The 21,203-nt window shown below is 43.0% G+C and overlaps 1 protein-coding gene across 3 annotated transcripts; it reads right to left on the bottom strand.

The window, feature by feature from the left end:
• Nucleotides 1-478: 478 nt before the first annotated feature.
• On the bottom strand, nt 479-18,859 carry Trappc6b (trafficking protein particle complex 6B). Of its 3 annotated transcripts, NM_001306218.1 has the most exons (7): nt 18,543-18,859; nt 16,643-16,898; nt 9,028-9,095; nt 7,655-7,772; nt 5,510-5,593; nt 1,640-1,733; nt 479-1,063 (listed from the first exon to the last, which is right to left on the bottom strand). In NM_001306218.1, exons 3-7 carry the CDS (start codon nt 9,060-9,062, stop codon nt 1,032-1,034), a joined length of 363 nt encoding a protein of 120 aa, NP_001293147.1. In that variant the 5' UTR covers nt 9,063-9,095; nt 16,643-16,898; nt 18,543-18,859; the 3' UTR covers nt 479-1,031. The 3 variants fall into 3 exon arrangements, with proteins under 3 accessions (NP_001293147.1, NP_084333.1, NP_001293146.1); NM_030057.3 differs by lacking the exon at nt 16,643-16,898; NM_001306217.1 differs by lacking the exons at nt 1,640-1,733; nt 16,643-16,898.
• Between the last annotated feature and the right edge of the window lie 2,344 nt (nt 18,860-21,203).

Consider the following 21,203-nt stretch of genomic DNA (forward strand, 5'->3'; position numbering starts at 1 on the left):
CTGTAAATTAAAATCACACCGAGAGTCTGTCTCAGCAGGCAGAATAGCACTGATTATTAGAAAACAGTAAATCCTTTTTAGGCTGTGAACAAAATGGTGGACTGGGAATTTAGACTTGCCCAGCCAGGAATCAACCTGAGTTTCATCAACAGAACAGATAGAAAACTGATACAGGGGCTGGAGAGAGATGCTAAATGGTAAGAGTACACACTGCTCTTGCAGAGGACCTCAGTTCATAGCGCCCACATCGGACAGCTCTCAAGCATCTCTAACTCCAGTTCCAAGCCATCCAATGCTCTCTTCTGGCCTACTACACTCTCAGGAAGCACAGAACCCTGCACTCACGATGAGTGCACACACACACACACACACACACACACACACACACACCCCTAATATTCTTTGGCACTAGAGTTACCAAATTCACATTTAAATGTAGAGTTAACTACATTTCACTGTGATTAAATTAATGGAGGTCTCAAGGACTCAAGTCTATTAAAATAAACTTTCAAGTAATTTAGACAGTAATGCATGTATTTATATATACACATATATACACAATGTATAAATGATATCCTTACATAAGCATATGAATTCTCTCGACAGAAATAAATTATAAGCAATACAATAAAAATTAAGCTTAATTTAACATAGTGGTTTGCTTTTTTAAATAACTAAAACAGATTTATAGTTCAACAAATTTTGGTCATTTGAACACAAACTATTCTGATTGGTGCATTTTTTTTAATACAGCAATTCAACACACCCTGAGTTTCACTTCCTATTGATGGTTAAATGCTAATCACCTATGGAAATAAAGATGTTTAAAATGAAGAGCCTTGCATCTTGGTGTCTAGTTCTCTGAAATCACTGAATAGGTCAGTCAGTTTCTGTCATGGTCAAAGGACCTGTGTCTACTTTGATTTGGTCTATGTGACTCTGGTGAGATAACGATTTGCTCCAACGCAGATAACCAACGATGAGGTGAAATCAGGATGTGCAACGCTCTGCCCAGGAGTCGCCAGCTCGCTCTACAGCTTCTGTATCATCACCTGAAATTTGCCTGAAAAAAGGAACAGAACCATTCTCTGATTTTCGGGCACAAGGAAAACAAGCATACTGGTTTCCACTTGGGAAGTAGTTTCACTCAAAGAACTTGCTATGCCAGAGGTCTTTTCACAGTCCTTAAGACATTCAATAAAGTCGATCCCACTGCATAATTATCTGTTTTATGAGGAGGTGCCTAGGTTTGTCTCCATTCCTGTTTCCTTTTTCTCTCTCTCCCCTCTCTCTCCCTCTTTCTCTATTTTGAGAAGGGTCCTCACTATGTATGTGCCCTGGCTTCTAGGCAAGCCTCAGACTCCCCAAGACTGGCCTGCCTCCACTTCCCGAACGCTGGGATTGAAGGAGTCACCACGCTGGGGATTCTGGGTATTTCACTACTAATTTGTCAGTGGGCAGAAAAGTAATGCAGCAAAATTCAACTCAACTGTATTCTCGGTTAGTAGCTTGAGTGAGAAGATAAATACACATTACCAAGGCAAAGGGCAGGAAAGTCAAAGTGTCAACCATTTTAGTCTCCTCTAAGTTTAAAAGAGAAAGATGATATGTACGTGTAAGACAAGTAAGCTGAACTTACAGGCAGGCATTGAAGAGACTTCAGCTGTTACAATACTTTTTATTCCCAAGTTCGACAAACCACCTCTGATTAAGCCACATGTGAATGCTAGATACTAAAAAGGAGAGAAAAAAAGGTAAGGATTTACCAAAACAACGAAGCTACTGATAACCGCGGAGCTGCTGTATGCTATGGCATCAACAAACCTCTGCTGTGTTTATCAAGGAGACGGGAAGAGGGATGACAGGAGGTGAGAGCGGGAGCAAAGGCAACAGGACGGGGAGCTGGGGCGCTGCCTTTAATACGGCACTCAGGAAGCAGAGGCAGGCAGAGCTCTTTGAGTTTGAGGCTAGCCTGATCTACACAGTGGGTTCTAAGACAGCCAGAGCTACAGAGTAAAACCCTGTCTCAAAAAACCAAAACAGAAAAAAAGGGTATGAAAGCCAGTGGTGGTACACACCTGCACCACAACTACTCAGGCTAAGGCAGGAGCAGCATTTCTTGAGGCAAGAACTGGAGGCCAACCTGAGCAACATATAGGGAGTCCCCACACCATACAACCTCTACTGAAAGAGAAAGGAACCCCCTCCGATCCCCCCCCCCAGATGTGGAGAAAGAACTGTTAGAGTTAAATCTAACTCTGACTAAAGCATATGGCATGCTGTGCACAGGATCTAACTAGACCCTTGCAGTACAACACTTAACCAGTTCTTTCTCATCACTTTACTGTCCTCAATTTCTTGCCTGTTACTCCTTCCTATCAATGTGGCTGACTAATCAAAGATCTCTCCGCTTCCTTTTCCTTTTTTCATCTTTGCAACAGCATCTCACGTAGGTCAGTCAGGCCTCAAGCTCACTATGTCTTTGTGCTTCTGTCCCTCAAGTACTGGGATGACAGGAATGTGCTACCATAGCCAGCTTCCTACAACCAAACATGGTAGCGAGAGTTCTCATTTCTTTAAAAACCAGTTATGGTATGTGACTACGTTTTCGTTTTAGTCCCAAGTGTGGGGTAAGAGGCTGCTTCACAGCAGGTGACTATGATTTGCCTCGTTCACTAGCAGGGGCATGGTTCTGCCAGCTGCAGATAGTTTTGACATTTGCCATTCTAGGGACTTTTGAGAGACTATAAATTCGGGAACCCCTGCCCACCCCTGGTGGGGCGTGTGTTCCCAGAAGGCTGCTGCTGCTGCTGCTGGTGCTGTTGTTTCTGTTTGTCCAGTGAGCAGAGGAAGGAGCTGGAGGTATCCTGATGATGAAGATTACACTTGCCCTAAGGAGCTTAACGTCCCTAATCAGCAAAACGTCCTGTAAAGAGGTCTACGCCCCCTTTCCCCTCTAACCTTTCTCTCCTACTTAGTGTTGGGAGGTTGGAAGGGATGAGGGTGGAATAACCATTTGATGGGACATAGCGGTATAAGAACCCAATAAAATAACTGAAAAAAAAATATGCCAGCAAAACATTTCACCTTGTTTAAAACGTACAGCCTAAGCCAGACGTTGGGAGCACATGCACTGGCCTACAGGGTGAGTGCCAGGACAGCCAGGGCTACACAGAAACCCTGTCTCAAACTAGCAAAACACAAAAGCCTTAGAGCATAGCTATGCAGCTGATGCTTGCCTGTAACTCTAGCATGGAGAAGCTCAGGCAAGTGGGTTACTACAGGTAGGAGACCAGCTTGGGCTATCTGGTAAGTGCTCTTAACTACTGAACCATCAATCTGGTCCCCAGAAGAAAATTTTAACTTATTCTTCAAAGCTGAAGAAACCAAGATATCCCAAAGTTGAATGAGAACTAAAAATAGCAAAATGTGATTAATAAAAAGAAAAATAATGAAATACATATAGTAACCATAAGAACACCATAACTATATCTGCAAACAATATGAGGGAAATAAAAAAAAAAAAAAAAAAAAAAAAGAAGGTGGGTGAGATGGCTCAGTGGTTAAGAGCACTGACTGTTCTTCTGAAGGTCCGGAGTTCAAATCCCAGCAACCACATGGTGGCTTACAACCATCCGTAATGAGATCTGACGCCCTCTTCTGGTGTGTCTGAAGACAGCGACAGTGTACTTACATATAATAAATAAATAAATTAAAAAAAAGAATTTAAAAAAAAAATAAAGAAGAAGTTCCTTTCTTCCTTTAAAAAATAAAAAAAAGAAGGCAATATAACACATGAGACATGAAGGCAGAAGGCAGGCTATTCCTTATTACCGAGTAGGGATCAGCACGAGGGAAGCAACGAGGCAGTGGGCGAGAAGAAGCGGGAAGAACAGAGTGTACATGACAGAGGAACCATGAAACCTATTTTGTATGGTAATTTTAAACATTAATAAAAAATTGAGGTATGAGCAAGTATTTACAGATAAATAGCAAATTATACTTCCCTGGATATTTTAATTCTTTTGAAGGAATCCATATATTAAAATCTGTTATTCTGCCAGGCACGGTGACATAGGCCTTTAATCCTAGCACCCAGGAGGCAGAGGCAGAGGATCTCTTTTTAGCTTCAGGCCAGCCTGGTCTACACAGCAAGTTTCAGACTAGCCAGGCTACATAGTGAGATCCTGCCTCTCCTCCAAAAAAACCAAAACAAACAAAGCCCAAAAACCTCAAATTTGTTACTTTTGTTAGTCCATCTGTTTATTCATTGATGTTTCTGTGAAATTAAAGCCTAGAAATACAGATATACTTAATGTAAAATACACTTTTAGAAACAAAAGACAATTACATTTCTTAGACATTTTGGCCTACAAAGAAGATGATAAACTCTGAGGTAACAAATTCTTCACAGGTACTGTCTGGATGTCTGAGTTTCTTTACTGAGGTGACCACATCATTCTAAAGAATGAGAAACACATCTGCATTCACTGGCACTCAGCAGTAGTGCTTCTCCTGTTGGTCTCCACTGCCTTATCACACACACAGAGCTGACGGTAGCATGCTTTCTGTTGCAGAGGAAACAGCTTGCACAAAATGGGATAAGTAAAATTACTAATTCTTGAAGCGGTTTATTAAATACAGTTTTAACTTGGATTTTTAACATGTGGGTTAAGAAAAAAAAAAGAGGAAGCTGGAGAGTTGGCTCAAGGGTTAATTAAGTGCACGTATTATTCATTCGATTCCCAGCACCCACATGGAAACTCGCCACCTCCTCAGGCATCAGACACACATACATAAATACACACAATAATAAAGGAGGCAAAAACACTTGTACAGGGAAAATAATAAAATAAAAATAAACTAGGAAAAAAATGATGTGCTTTTTAAAAAGGTTACTTAAGAATACGTATGTGGGGCTGGAGAGATGGCTCACTGACTGCTCTTCCAGAGGTCCTGAGTTCAATTCCCAGCAACCACATGGTGGCTCCCAACCAGCTGTAATGGGATCCAACGGCTACATCTGGTGTATCTGAAGACAGCTACAGTATACTCATATAAAACAAAACAAAATATAAAATAAATAAATAGTTCTTTTAAAAAGGAGGGAGCGGGGGCTGGTGAAATGGCTCAGTGGGTAAGAGCACCCGACTGGTCTTCTGAAGGTCCGGAGTTCAAATCCCAGCAACCACATGGTGGCTCACAACCATCCATAACGAGATCTGACGCCCTCTTCTGGAGTGTCTGAAGACAGCTACAATGTACTTACATATAATAAATAAATCTTTTTAAAAAATACTATTAAAAAACCAAACAAACAAACAAAAAAAAAAGGAGGGAGCCCCACAAACTTCCCTTTCCCTGAAGAAAGAAAGAGAACATATACTTAAGAACCCAGGCTTCTCAATGAATTCCTAAAATTACTGTTTAATTTGAATCTGTTGTGATTGATTTTGTAATTTTCCCTGTAATTCCTTTTTTCAGTCCAAAACCAAATCCCATTAAATACCTTGGACGCATGTTCTAAATACTGTTTTCCTGCAGACAGCTGAATGAGTAGTCGAAATTTGTTGTCCTGAAGTACATATATGCCCTGTTTCAAAAACACAAAAGCAGTATCAAAGTCAGTGTGTCCTGGAGTCCTTAAAGTCACCTCCCCCTAGGCAGGGGAGGTCTCCCATGTCTGTGACTCCAACACAGAGTCAGCAGTGAGCTGCAGATTGACTCTCTGTTTAGATAGGTAGGCAAGGGGGTCAATCAATCAATAGAATATAAACCAACCACTGCATACCCAAGCAACTCCTTCTTTAAGATTCATCTTTTTTAAAAAAAGAATTATTTATTTTATTTATATGAGTACACTGTCGCTGTCTTCAGACACACCAGGAGAAGGCATCAGATCCCATTACAGGTGGTTGTGAGCCACCATGTGGTTGCTGGAAATTGAACTCGGGACCTCTGGAAGTTTGAGCCATCTCTCCAGCCAGAATTCAGCTTTTCTGAATTGTTTGTGAGTGTCTTTCTGTCTGTGTGGGAATGTGCAAGTCAGTGTAGCTGCTCACTGAGAGGAGAAAAGCTGTAGGTCCCCCTGGAGCTGGAATCACAGGCAGCTGTGAACACCTGACATGGATACAAGGAACTGAAGTCCTGTTCGAGCAGAACGAGCTCTCAAGCACTGAGCCATCCCTCTCTCCAGTCAAAGCAAAGCATGCTATTTAAATATGAATATTTAATTTAAAGTTCTATGAATTAGACTTTAGAAAGTATCTATAGATACAAATCTAGATATATAACTATGGTTCTGAATGCACCATATGATAAATATCAATCCTAAACCAATTACTCTGGCATATGCTACATTCTAAAGATCCCACCCCCACCCCCCCAGATCTGACAGTTTTATTGGGAAATATGCCTTAGAAAAGAAGAACCATCTTATCATTTCTGGCAGTGGAATGAAGGACTGTGTACAGGGACCATTCAATAATGCTAAAAGGACCCTGGTTTGTCCATCTCTATTCACAGACCCAGGCATGGCACAAACATGTGGTCATTGAGTTATTCAGGCTTAAACCACAGACTGATCTCTTCCTCAACACTTTTTACTTAATCCTGCCATGAATCATGTTCCTGCCAACTTGAATGCAGAAAATCCCTCAAATGGTACCCGTCTATAAAAACACCACCGCCAACGAGGTGTCTCTTTGCCCATTGCCAGAGAGATCCCATTACAGATGGTTGTGAGCCACCATGTGGTTGCTGAGAATTGAACTCAGGACCTCTGGAAGAGGAGTCAGTGCTCTTAACTGCTGAGCCATCTCTCCAGCCCTGAGTTATTTTATGTTTAATTATATGTTTATATGTATATGTTTATGCATACACACTGATTCCCAAGAAGCCTGACACTTTGAATCCTGGAGCTGGAATTTCTGGAGATTATAAGACACTTGTAATGGTAATGGTAACAAACTCAAGTCCTCTGAAAGAGCAAGACATGCACTTAACCACTGAGCCATCTTTCCAGCCCCCATCTGCTGCACTTTAAATTTTAATACAACTTATGAAACCAGCAGAAAGAAACTGCTATAGTTACTGATAACTGCTGCCTTCTCCTTATTTATCTTACCCTATTAGAGATAAAGACTGACTTCTCAATAACATTAGAAGAGCATAAAGTTTATTTTTAAAAAACTCTAGTGGATTAGTAAGAAAGATGACTCAGCTCTTAAGACTACTTGCTGCCCTTGCAAAAGGGCCGGGCTCAGTACCCAACATGCACACTGAAGCTCACAACCTTTTGTAATCCCAGCTATAAAATTCTGGCCACTGAATGCACAAAGTGCTTTTATGTATGCAAGCATATACTTAAAAATAAATCCTCAAAAATTCTAATTTAAATAATAAATTAAGGGCCAACAGAGATAGCTCAGCATGTAAAAGTACCGTGCACGAGCCCCACAGTCTGAACTGGATCCCTGGAGCCTATAGTAAGAGAAACAACTCCTGAAGCTGTCCTCAATGTGCCAGCAAGCAATGGCATTCACACACATCACACACAATAGCTAAGTAAACAACTGGCACGAAGGCCATTCACATTTCATGACTTTTAAAAAACAGGGCTTAGGAACAACAGCACAAAGGTTTATCTAAATACCTGATGATTTGTCCTCAGATTGTCAATCTGTTTCTTGAATACTGTAGTCCAAAAATCTTTACAGATGAACTTCATGATGTCTAATTCATCCTTGAACCTTGCAGTATCTTTCGTAAACCTAAGAAGATCAACTAGAAGTAATACAATATATTTCTCCCAACGAAAACAAAGGAGGAAAATTTTTTTCTTACTCTTTCAAGAGGGGCGATTTATTAACTAATTTCTAAATATTACTAGCACTAAACATTTACTTCTAGTCATAAGGTGATACACCCCAAGTGAAGACAACCTCATCTCAGCGCATTTGGAGCCTTTATATAATTACGGAGCTCAAGAGCCTATTAGTTATCAGCCAGCTATACTTCCAGTTACACGTCAAACTATCGAATGAGCTACAGAAGACACCTAGGTGAGTTAATGGTTTGGGCCTAGAATCCAAACTCTCTGGAGGCTGAACAAGCTCTTCACAGGTTTGAAGCCAACCTGGGCTACATGAGTTCCAGGGTGGGTTGGGCTACAGTATAAGACTCTATCTCAAAAAAAAAAAAAAAAAAAAAGGTGATTGGATTATTTTTATGTAAAATTTATCTAGTATAAATTCAACTATCTATATATTCAGAAAAGAATAAAAAAAAAATGTGATCCATCCAAGTGAGGTGATGGTGGCATGCTTTTGCTATCAGCACTCAAGAGGCAGAGGCAGAAGAATCTTTGTGATTTCTAGGCCAGCCTAGTCTACAGAGTGAGTTCCAGGACAGCCAGGGCTACACAGAAAACCCCTGCCTTGAAAAACAAACAAAAAACCTGACCCATAAACACACATCTCTATGCCTATACAGTTAAACAAAATTTGATTTAGATTTTATAAACCTACCAAGCCAAAAGCAGAAAATGCATGAGACTGCAAATAGGTACCTCAATATATTAATATTTTCATTAAAAAATTACACACGTAAAATAGGTCTTCCTCAACTGGTAACGCATAACGTTTGCAGCGGGGCACAGTAGAGAAGAGTTAGAATCCCAGTCCTCGGGCACTGACAGGAAGAGGAGTTATGTCTGCAGCCAATCTAGGTTACACAGCAAGGCCATGTCCATAAACAAAAATCATAAAACCAAAATAACAAGTTAACTAAGACCAGATCTAAAGAGAATTTTATTGTCTGTAATGGAACTCAGGGCCTTGTACATGCAAAATGCAGGATCTACTATTGATATACCAGCAGTTTCTTAATAATAATTTTCAATATATCAACTACAAAAAATGAAAATTAAAAACTGGAAATTAAAATATATCCTATGCAATGACTTGCAATGGATCTTCTATGTTCATAACCTACCTGGAAGAAAATTTTCAAATCCATACTGCTCACCTTTCTATCAGTCCTTGCCCCACTCGGAACCCCATGCTCTCCAGCTTAGTAACACACCTTCCATTTTCCTACGACAAAACAAAACGAAACAAAGCAAACGGCAGCTCTGAGTACTGCTAGACTCTAAGTCATTGGCATTATAAAACAACAATATAGAACTCAGAGGACAGGAAGACGGCTCAGCAGGCACAGGCACTTGCCACCAACCCTGATGACTTGCTGTAACGGGCAGTGGACAGGGCAAGCGGTGGCACGCAGGTGGAAGGAAGAGGACAATCTCTGAGCTAATGCTTTCTCAGTTCTCTCTTCCCATCATGAGTCCCAGGAATTAGACAATTCCTTTGTAAGGAAGCAACTTAACAGCCCTAAACCGTGTCTTACGCGCATTTATGTGTGTGTTGTACATGCTCAGAATGCACATGTGGGAATCAGAAGACAAACCCTTTGGGTTGGGTTACTACTTCCACCATGTGGGTCCCAGGAATCCAACTCAGGTTCTCAGGTTTGGCAGAAAGCACCTTTATCAACAGAGTCTTCTGCTAGTACATATAGTGACAATTTTGAAATGCTAAAATATAAATTCAAGATGACACTCGCACATGCACACATACATACATGTTTGAATGAAGGTACACCACTTTAGAGATAATGTTTCCCATAGTGACACAGACTATGTAACAAAAACATCAGTGCAAGGTATGGGAAACCTCTCTACTGTTGCTAAGGGGAATTCAAGAAATTCCCCCAAAATAGTATAGGCCCTTGTCTTTGACGGCCTCCTAGAATTTGAAAGTAAGATCCTACTGCTGAAGACACAACACACTTCATGAAGACTAGCTACCATCACCACAGTATCCAACAGTGGTAAGGAGAAAAGCAATGAATAGTCCTCCTCAGCCATGATGCCTATGAGCCATAACAATGACCAGAATGGCAGAAGGTCCCCAAGAGTAAAATGGTGTCTCTTATTTCTTGGGGGTAACCTGCAGTCATCTAATTGGACATAGGCCAAGAGGAAGGAATCGATGCTGGTACTACCACCCGACTGACTGTGGCTGGAGAGATATGAATCCTAGAGGAGAATCTACGACTGCCACTTCCCTAAACCAGTATAATTTCTCTCTCTCTCTCTCTCTCTCTTTCTTTCTTTCTTTCTTTCTTTCTTTCTTTCTTTCTTTCTTTCTTTCTTTCTTCCTTCCTTCCTTCCTTCCTTCCTTCCTTCCTTCCTTCCTTTCTTTCTTTTTCTTTTTTTTTGGTTTTTCAAGACAGGATTTCTCTGTGTAGCCCTGGCTGTCCTGGAACTCACTCTGTAGACCAGGGTGGCCTCGAACTCAGAAATCCGCCTGCCTCTGCCTCCCGAGTGCTGGGATTAAAGGCGTGTGCCACCACGCCCGGCTACCAGTATAATTTCTAACTGCATTCTAAATACTAAATACCCCTCTATCTACAGATAAGTGTTTCTTCTGCAGCAGAGAGAGACCACTACAGAAACCCATAACAGGTAAAATACAGAAAACAACTGACTGTAAGGTGCGCACTGCCAATTGATCCATCTACACTACAACACCTATACACAAGGCTCAGGGAATAGATCAGAATGGGGGAGGGCAGAAAAATAGTAAGAGCCAGAGGACCAGAATGACGACTGTGTCTCCTGTAGATGACAGGGAAGCTGCACTCATAAACTCTGAACAGTATAATCACCTAAACAAGACCTACACAATGACAACACCAGTTGACATGCCAACAAAGATAAGGGGTATCTCACGAGGCGCCACACTAAATGAAGAGCTACGAGCAGTTAATGAGAGCAAAGAGAGGGAGAATCAGTCTTCTTCAGGGAGGAGTCCTGCATAGGTTATTCAATCCCAAATGGTCAGCCCTAACCACATATGCATACAGACAACACTAAAGGGACTCAGAAGGCTATGCTTGTGTGCGTGTGTGCACGTGTGTGTAACAATAACTAAGAATTTGAAATTATGAATTTGAAAGTGAGTGGGGGGAGGGTATGGGGGACTTTTGGGATAGCATTTGAAATGTAAATGAAGAAAATAGCTAATTAAATTAAAAAAAAGAGAGTGAGTGGAAACATGGGCTAAGTTGGGAGAGGGGAAAGGAGGATGGAAATGATTGAATTTAGTACTAATGCATGAAATTCTCAAAAAATAAAAACTTAAAAGAACAAAAGGAAAAAAGAAGACACTAGACAGAGGAACCTCCCATGCTCATGGATTAGAATACATTCTATGAAAGCCACTATTCAATCCCTACCAAAAGTGTAGAAATATCTTCACAGAACTAGGCAAAGCAAACCTAAAACTTGCACAAGATCCTGAATGAAAATGAAAAAGAAAGAAGGAAAAGGGAAGGGCATGACTGTCCTAGGGATGGTGGAGGAGGCTTATAGCAGGTGAAGGAGAGCACAGCCAGAGGCAGGGACACCTGGGAGAGGCCAGAGGGAACAAGACCCTGAGCTGGGCCATGTGAGGGGAAGGGAGGGAGAGAGGGGCCAGACTAAGCAGCCCAGAAGGAAAGGGTGAACCAGAAAGGGCCAGGTAACCAAAATGATTGGAATATTAAGGGAAGAACCTCTGGAGGAAGGGCATCCCAGACCCTGGGCTGCAGGTTAGGGGAGGGGACTGGGTATGCCAGCCATCCCTGTAGCAGGCAGGGATGGTGGGGATGCATCCTGAGCAGAAAGAGTAATGCTGCAGATACCCCAATGTCTGATTTTTGTATCACACTCCAGAGCTACAGTAACAAAACCGCATGATACTGGCACAAACACACAGACTAATCCCAGAAACAAACTCACACAGCTACACTGATTTCTCATACATGTACCAAAAAACATACACTGGTGAACCAAGTTGGAGATGTAGCTCAATGACAGATACTAACCTAGCGCATCTCAGGCTGTGGGGCCAAGTGTGGTAGCATACTCCAGTAGATCACACTGAAGAGGCCAAGGCAGGAGAATCATGTAAGTTCCCATGGTACAATCATCCCTAATAGCTAGGGTGGGAAGGGATCCCTGAAAACACTGGATGCTTGTGGGTAGAAGAATGAAACTAGGTCTTTCACTCTACACAAAACGTAGTTCAAATGTATCAGGAACCTTCATGTAAAAATCTGAAACTTTCAAACTGCTAAAGTACAGCACTCTAAGATCTAATAAGAGGCAAGGACTTTCAGAAAAGAGTCCCAGTAGCATAGGAACTAATCTTAAGAACCACAAGGGAGCCGGGCGTGGTGGCGCACGCCTTTAATCCCAGCACTCAGGAGGCAGAGGCAGGTGGATTTCCGAGTTCCAGGCCAGCCTGGTCTACAAAGTGAGTTCCAGGACAGCCGGGGCTACAGAGAGAAACCCTGTCTCGAAAAACCAAAAACAAACAAACAAAAAAAAAAAAGAACCGACAAGTGAGATCATATGAAATAAAGGGTTTCTGCATAACAGTCAGCAAAGTGAAGAGACTGCCTGCAGGGTGATGGACCAGAGGAAGAAAAAGTCTCTGCTAAGTATGCCTCAGACATGGGATTCCTAAAAGGAAACGTATAGGCTCAGGACCCCAAGACCAAGTTCTCAGCACAAAGGAGCCTTATTTGCCCCAGAAAGACAGAGGACAGGATAAGAGACAAAGACAGGAGATAAGGGAAGCAGGAGAGGAAGAGGGAAAGGGAACAAAAGAGAGAGGAGAAGAGGGAGAGGTGAGCAAAGAACCGTCTCAGGACAGACGTGACACACAGGAAAATGGTGGTTTATCAAGGTACAAGGGGAAGCCCCTTGTTAGGATGAGGTGTTTAATCTTGATTTGACATGTTAATTAGGTGAGCCAAAGGGGGGGTTTTGATTGCTGGACTTCATTCCTTTATAGCTGGACATGAGTAGTCAGCCTCAGGAAGGAGGATTGGCCAAATAAGGGAAAAGGCCTTGGGGGCTAGCTTCAGGAATGTAATCTAACAGTTTTTAGCAAGGCAGAGGGAACTGGGGAGAAGGGTTAGGCCTGCCAGAGCCCTGCTTGGCAAGCTTAAGCTGGCCAGAGTTCCTTCAACTGCTCTCTTGAGTCTACAAAGATCTCAAAAAATTTTTCTTTTAAATTAAGCCCTAGACGAAAACCTACTACTCTTGATCTGCTAAATGGGCATAGTATTAAACCAATTCCTAATGAGTCATTGTAAGACCCCAACTCAATGTGTTTCTTAGACCCCTAGAAATGAAGCCCAGCATGGAGTTCTTTGGCCTTCAGCCTGAGAGATGAGCTGTAATTCACCACCCCCATTCTTATGATGTTTACTCAGCTTCCCCATTTTTTTGGGGGGGGGGGGGGATAGGCGCTTTGAGACAGGGTTTCTTTGTGTAGTCCTGGCTGTCCTGGAACTCACTCTGTAGACCAGGCTGGCCTCGAACTCAGAAATCCGCCTGCCTCTGCCTCCCAAGTGCTGGGATCAAAGGCATGCGCCACCACGCCCAGCTGCAGTTTATTCTTTAAAAACCCTCGATTGCAACTGCTGGGGGTCGATGTCCTCTGCCCCTGAGTGGGTTACGAGCTCGGCCTCAGCAGGCTGATATCCGAATAAACCTCATGCGATATTGCGGTTTCTCTCGAGTTATTGGGGCGTCGGCTCATCCCGGGACATGAGCGAGAGTCTCCCCAGAAACGGCGGTCTTTCATCATGTTTATATCCATAAATGAAGGCATCTCGCAAACCCTCAACAGAAAGGTTCCTGTTTGTAGAGAGGGTGATTAACACAGAGACTCACTCTGGGCACCAGGAGGAGACTAAGAGACTGCATATCACTGAGCACCACACAGGACATCTATACCAGATACCCTCCCGCTTTAAGAGTGAGGAATGATTGCAGAAGAGGAAGCAGAAAGAGCCTAAGAAATGCCACATCAACTTCACCTGGCAAGAGTCTCCCAAAGGACAGTAACAAGCCAGAAAGACAAACAGCACATATTCCTTCTCATCTAAGGCTGCTTGCTAGCTCCAAGTCTTTAGATATGGAGTGGAGTTCTCGCCCCTCATCAAGGAAACTTTGCAACAGACTAAGATCATCACAGAAAAACACAACAGTTCAAAATGCAGAGTGGTAGAGCCCAGTCCCAACTGATACAGCTACAACACAACTCCTGCACCTGAGACTCAGAGAAAAGATGAAGGTGGGAAAGAAAGATTTTAAAAGCCAGACCAACAGGAAGTTAGCTGTGAGATTGTGTTTCCTAGAAATGTCAGAAGCTACACCCGTGAAGTCTCCCCAACATGGCTGCCTAAATATGACCCGAATAAGGATGACACCAGTAGACATGCTAATGTGGAAAAGGGAAAGCTCACAAGGCCTCAACCCTAGACAAAGAACTACAGGCGACTAAAGAATACTGAGAGCAGGAGAAACAATCTATTGTAGAATCATCCAGGAACACATTTATTATCAGGAAACACAGGTTTATATAAAACTCCAATCCTATGATTTATCACCCATGCCCAAAAGGAACGTAGAGCGGGAAAGGGATCCCTTCATTCACTTCCAGGGCACAGCTCACCATGGGGACAGCAAGGCTGGGACTCAACAAAGGAGCCATGGAAGAATTAGTGTCCAGCTTGCTCACTCACAGGCTAGCTAGCTTTCTTATACAGCCCAGGACTACCTCAGTAGGGATGGTGCCACCCACAGTGGACTGGGCTCTCCTGCATCAACTAAATTCCAAGCCTGGCAGTGGTGGCTCATGCCTTTAATCCCAGCACTTGGGCGACAGAGGCGGGTGAATTTCTGAGTTCGAGGCCAATGTGGTCTACAGAGTGAGTTCCAGAACAGCCAGGGCTACACAGAGAAACCCTGTCTCAAAAAACTAATACATACATACATACATATCCACAGCCCAGTCTAATACAGGCAATTCTTCAATACAGGCTTGAAACTCAGATAACTCTAGGTTGTGTCTAGAATTAATTAGGACAGCCGGTAAAGGCTGATTACAGCCAATCCTAACAAACCTGAGTTTAATTCCCAGGACCCATGGGGTGGAGAGAACCAATTCCTGAAAGCTGCCATTTGACATGTGTGTCATAGAACGGGGGGGGGGGGGGTGCATACCCACAAATAACAAATATTTTTAGAATGACATATAACCCTGTCAAATGTATGTTATATATAAAACATATCTCTCTCTCTCTCACACACACAGACACACACACACACACACACACACACACATAAGAGAAATGGCTCAGCAGTTAAATCTACTGACTGCCCTTCCAGAGGACCTTGGTTAAATTGCCAGCTACCACATAATGGCTCACAACAACATGTAACTCCAGTCCCAGGGGATCTGATGACATCTTCTGGCCTTCTCAGGCACAAGGCATGCATATGGTGCACATACAAGCAGGGGAGAAAAAACAAAATCCAACCAAACAACCAAAAAACCCATACACAGAAGATAAATAAGCAAAAGTTCTAAAGCGTATGTTTTGAAAATGAGGTAGGCTCATGCTTCTGTCGTGTAGCACTGTGGAGCTTCTGCCCGTCAGCCAGCCCCTTTTCTAAGTTACTGAAAGCTTTTCTTTTACTTTTTTTTTTTTTAAAGATTATTTATTTATTTATTTATTATATGTGCGTACACTGTAGCTGTTTTCAGACACTCCAGAAAAGGGCATCAGATTTTTTGTTACGGATGGTTGTGAGCCACCATGTGGTTGCTGGGGTTTGAACTCAGGACCTTTGGAAGAGCAGTCGGTGCTCTTAACCTCTGAGCCATCTCACCAGCCCTCTTTTACTTATCTATTTCTTAGTTACTGGCTTTCCCAGGTACTCTGGGCTTTTTCACGATTTTCTGAAGCCCCTGCCCTCTTTCTTTCCTCTCCCTTCCCTTCCCCCCCTTCTCGTTTTTTCAGTTCCCTTCTCCTGGCAGCAGCTGACACAGCTTGCCCATCAAGGTGTTTTTCTCATATATCTACCCCAAGCTTAAAACAACAGCAGGGAACTAAGACACATGAGTCAGCCTTTAAGAGCTCTGGCTGCTCTTCCAGAGGATCTGGGTTCAATCCCTAGCACCGACATGGCAACTCACCATCATCCGTGATTTCAGTTCTGGGGGATCTGATGCCTTCTTCTAGCCTCCTCAGGCATAGATATGATGCATAGACATACAAACACACACACATGCATACACACACACAAGTTAAACATCCATGCATATTAAAAAAAAAACAACTTTAATTAGAAGAAGAAAAAAGTCAGTGAGATGGCTCACTGGATAAAGGTGCTGAATTCTTTGTTACCGAGACTAAAACCTGCCCTTGATCCCTGGAACTCAAGTGACAGAAGTAGACAACTGACAAGTTCTTTCACCTCCACCTTTCTGCCCTGCTCAAGGACCAGGAACAAAACATCCCTCCAGCCCCAAAATAACATTTTTTTAAAGGTTTGTTTTAAGTTAAAGAAAAGGTAACAAAAACAGAATCACAGAATTTACTGTCACCTGATAATAATATAAGGACCAAAACAGTATGTAGAAACAGGTGTTTCTGACTGTGCCCCCAATAGATAAGATGCCTTTAAAAACACTGTATCGCCTTCTCACCCACTGGTTTCCTTGACCATTTCTACCTGGAAACACTTTGTAGCAGATGGATATTTTGAGTATGATGAGACCTTGCTGTGTTTTTCACTCTGAGAATGTTTTCCGCATCATCTGATGGAGTTCCATGTATTCATCAAAGGCAATAACAGCATGCTGTCTGCTCTATCTGCATACTTGCTCATACAGCCGAGCCTGAGTCTCAGGTCTCCTTGGAGATCTCTGAAGATGAGGGTGATGAGCTGCACCATCACCGTCAGCACCTCTGGGTCCGGCCATGGAATGCTGCAGTGGAAGTCACAGAGACCACTGGAATAGGAAAGTCACCTCAGAAGGTAACTTTAAGTTTCTTTCTAATTCCAGGTGTTATGGTGGTGCTCGCCTTTAATCCCAGCACTCCTGAGACAGGCAGATCTCTGTGAGATCAAGGTGAGCCTGGCCAACATAAGGAGTTAAAGCCAGCCAGGCATACAGGATGAAACCCTCTCTCAGTAATAATCATAATCTTTGCTCTCTATTCAGTTTTCCCCTCCCAACTAGAAATACATTTCAATAGGTAAGCCATTCACAACCTTTGGGTATTTTCTTTTTCTTAATTTTTAAAAGGATTTGTTGTGGGTAGAACCTTATTTTGGGCTAACCCACTTAAAAGTCAATAAAAGGGGCCTGGAGAGATGGCTTAGCAGTTAAGAGCACTGACTGCTCTTTCAGTGGTCCTGAGTTCAATTCCCAGCAACCACATGGTGGCTCACAACCATTTGTAATGGGATCAGATGCCCTCTACTGGTGTGTCTGAGACAGCTATATTTATATACTCATAAATAAAATAAGTAAACTGTTTTAAAAAGAAGTCAATAAAAGGTAGGAAGATTAAAATAATGGCTGAGATTTCATGATAAAAGATGAAGGAATATATTACTAGTTGTTTTGTGTTGGGGAGAGACTAAATGTTAAAGGCAGCTTTAGGCAACTACCAATGATAACACAGTGAAGATGCTGTAACGGGGAGTGGGGGAAGGGTTCTATTGTAGATGGGTGTAATTTGGAATAGAATTTAAGCAGGCTGAAGAGATGGCTCAGCAATTACAAGTACTGGCTGCTCTTCCTGAAGACCTGGGTTCAACTCCCAGTGCCCACAATGGCAGCTCACAACTCTCTGTACTTCCAGTTCCAGGGACTAACTATGAAGCCCTCCTCTGGCCTCTGTTGGCATTTGGCATGCAGGATGCACAGATAGACATGCTGGCAAAATACCCATATACAGAAAGCAGATGTAAAGCACTAGGCATGCTTACTGTTTTCCAGAAGAATCGCGAGAGACTAAGAACTCTCACACTCGATGTAACCTCCAAAAGGATGGGGTTACTTACTGTGGCACTCAACATTAACACCAAACTCCTAAAACCAGTTCTGACATAATGAACACTTAAGTATTTTTAAGTAATTAATTTAAGTGGTTTCATAATTACTGCTGAAAATCTCGCAAAGTTTCCTTGCTTTAACTCCACGGTTCATCAGGCTGTGGCCTTGGAGTTGTGTGCAGTGGTATCCTGAATCAAGAGATGAGAAAGGTATAGTCTCGCTGGGACAGTGGCTAGCTGGCCTCTAAAACTGTTGGAAAATTAAGCAGGAAAGTCACAATCAGCTCTGCAGTTAGACTCTAGGTAAATCTTATCAAGGTCAAGAATAAAGTCCTGTAGCACGCACTCAAAGGAACATACGGGCACGAACACACCACACAGAAGACAAAAAAGGAGATGGATGAGAGATCCCATCTCGGAGGAGGCAGCCGACAGACAGATTATATTCTGTGGGATGCCTCTAGGTGGACCAGCTCGGTCTAAGCTACCGGGCGTCTACGTCAGCAGGGCGGGAGAGGAATGGAGGCAAGTGTCACCGCAGGACCCCAGGGTGCGTGGCGGCACTCACCACTTCCCCCTGCTCGGCGGACTTGTACACTCCGGACACCATCTCGTTATGGAGAAGCAAAAACAACGCCTCGTCCGCCATTTCCCGCCGATCCCTCCAGCGCCGAGTCGGCTCCGATCAGTGCGGGACTCGAGGTTCCCGTTACCCCGCGCCCACCGCACGCCGTGCTCAGCGGCCTACCCGGGTCCTAAGGCCGCGGAAGGCCGCCGTGGACCGCGCCCCTCCCCGGGGCCGCCGCCACTGGGCCCTAGAGACCCTGTGACAGCCCCACACTCTGCCAAGACTATAGCGCTGGGCGTGGAGCCTGAGCCACTTCCGGGCTGGGCTGAGCAACTTCCGGCGTCCTGCTCTACGGTGGGTGGGCTGGTGATTAGCTGCTGCGGCCTGGTCCAGGCTCTCCCAGATGAGGCAGGGTCAGGGGCATAGGGCTAAAGGGTAAAGAACCAAGGGTCTGACTTGAAAGTCTGGCGTGGTGGTTCATATATATAATCCTAGCGTCCTGGGAGATGTAGCAGGAGGATTGCCTTAAGTTGGAGACCAGCATAAATTATAAAAAGAAGCCTCTGTCAAATATATATATTACACATAATATATTATATATGCAATACGTTATATGTTATATAATAGATGTTGTATATATTATATATAACATTATATATATATATATAACATATATATATATATTCTTTTTTTATTTTTTAATTTTTGGCCAGGTGGTTGGTAGTAGCACAAGCCTTTAGTCCCAGGCCTCAGGATGCAGAGGCAGGCAGATCTCTGAGTTCGAGGCCAGCCTAGCTCAATCTAACCTCAAACTTTGAGCTCCTTCAGCTTCTCATGTGCAGGAATTAAAGGCTCGCACCATCACACCGGCTTCTAAACCCTCTTCAGACTACAAATAGCAGATCAGAATACGGTGGATTAAACGAAGTTTACCAAAAAACAAAAACAAAAAAAGCCTAAAAAGCCATCTTGCCTTTGAGGATTCTTGGGAAATGGATTTAAGGGACAATTAGTAGTGGTATAAGAACATAAACCCACAAGACACACTTAAATAGGAAAATATAGTCATTATGAGGACCAGGTAAAAAGTGCTGGCAGAGGCAAGTGGATCTCTTAAGTTTGAGGCTAGCCTGGTGTACAGAGCTAGTTTCTTTTTTGTTTTTTTGTTTTTTTGTGTTTTGGTTTGGTTTGGTTTGGTTCAAGATGGGGTTTCTCTATATAGCCCTGGCTGTCCTGGAACTCACTCGGTAGACTAGGCTGGCTTCAAACTCAGAAATACCACCTGACTCTGCCTCCCAACTGCTGGGATTAAAGGCATGTGCCACCACCACCGGGCCAGAGCTAGTTTTGTTTTGTTTCTTTTCTTTTCTTTTCTTTTCTTGGTTTTTCGAGACAGGGTTTCTCTGTATAGCCCTGGCTGTCTGGAACTCACTCTGTAGACCAGGCTGGCCTCAAACTCAGAAATCTGCCTGCCTCTACTTCCCGAGTGCTGGGATTAGTTTCTTGACAGACAGAGGTACACAAAGAAACCCTGTCTCAATAAAGCAGGAAAAAAAAAAAGGCTGAAGATTTTTTTAAGAAGGTTTATAATAAATTATTATTATATATAAGTACACTGTAGCTGTCTTCAGACGTACCAGAAAATGGTGTCAGATCTCAATACAGATGGTTGTGAGCCACCATGTAGTTGCTGGGATTTTTTTTTTGTTTGTTTGTTTGTTTGTTTGTTTGTTTTTCATGACAGGGTTTCTCTGGAACTCACTCTGTAGACCAGGCTGGCCTCGAACTCAAAAATCCGCCTGCCTCTGCCTCCCAAGTGCTGGGATTAAAGGCGTCGCCATCACGCCCAGCTGGTTGCTGGGATTTGAACTCAGGACCTTTGGAAGACCAGTCGGTGCTCTTACCCACTGAGCCATCTCTCCAGCCCCCAAGACTGAAGATTTTACAGGTGTCACTGAAATGATGTACACAAGAGTCTGTGCTAGAACAATGCCTACAAGTACAAATACGCATGCTTCGTTATAACACGCCCTGTATCAGGGCTGGTCCTGAATTCCTGACCCCTCTACGTCCAACTCCTAAATTCTAGAATTACAGATGTACACCACTGCGTTGTCCTTTACTTTTGTGTGGACATGGGGCATCCAACATGCGAAGCAAATATGTTGATGTTGCTGAAACAGATTAGTCTGGTTGTGTTTGGCTGGTTGGTTGGTTTTGGTTCTGAGGTCCATCTTACATTGGTGTTATACTCAGGGCTTCTACTGTTCCTTCTGCTTTGGACTCTTAGTACTACAAGGGTCACTACTCTGCCAGCTATGTGATTAGTTAGTTCTTTTCTCAGTAATTCATGAAATAGGTATTTCTTCCAATTCTTTCCCTGTCTCCCCTACTAACATTAGTTTTCTCAAATTGGTTACAATAACCTAATGTTACATTATTTCAAAGGAACTTTTAAGTGACAGTTCTATAATTATAATAGTAAGTGTCATGGTTAATATCAGTTTGACAGAATCTAAAATCACTCAGTGGACAAACCTCTGGATTTGTCTGTGGGTTTCCAGATTGGGAAAACTGAGGTGGGGAAGATCCACTCTAAATGTGGCTTACACCATTAAGGGCTGGGGTTCTAAATTGAATAAAAAAGAAAATGTGAGCTGA

The sequence above is a fragment of the Mus musculus genome, chromosome 12 (genome assembly GCF_000001635.26).
Source record: "Mus musculus strain C57BL/6J chromosome 12, GRCm38.p6 C57BL/6J".
Classification (NCBI taxonomy): domain Eukaryota; kingdom Metazoa; phylum Chordata; class Mammalia; order Rodentia; family Muridae; genus Mus; species Mus musculus.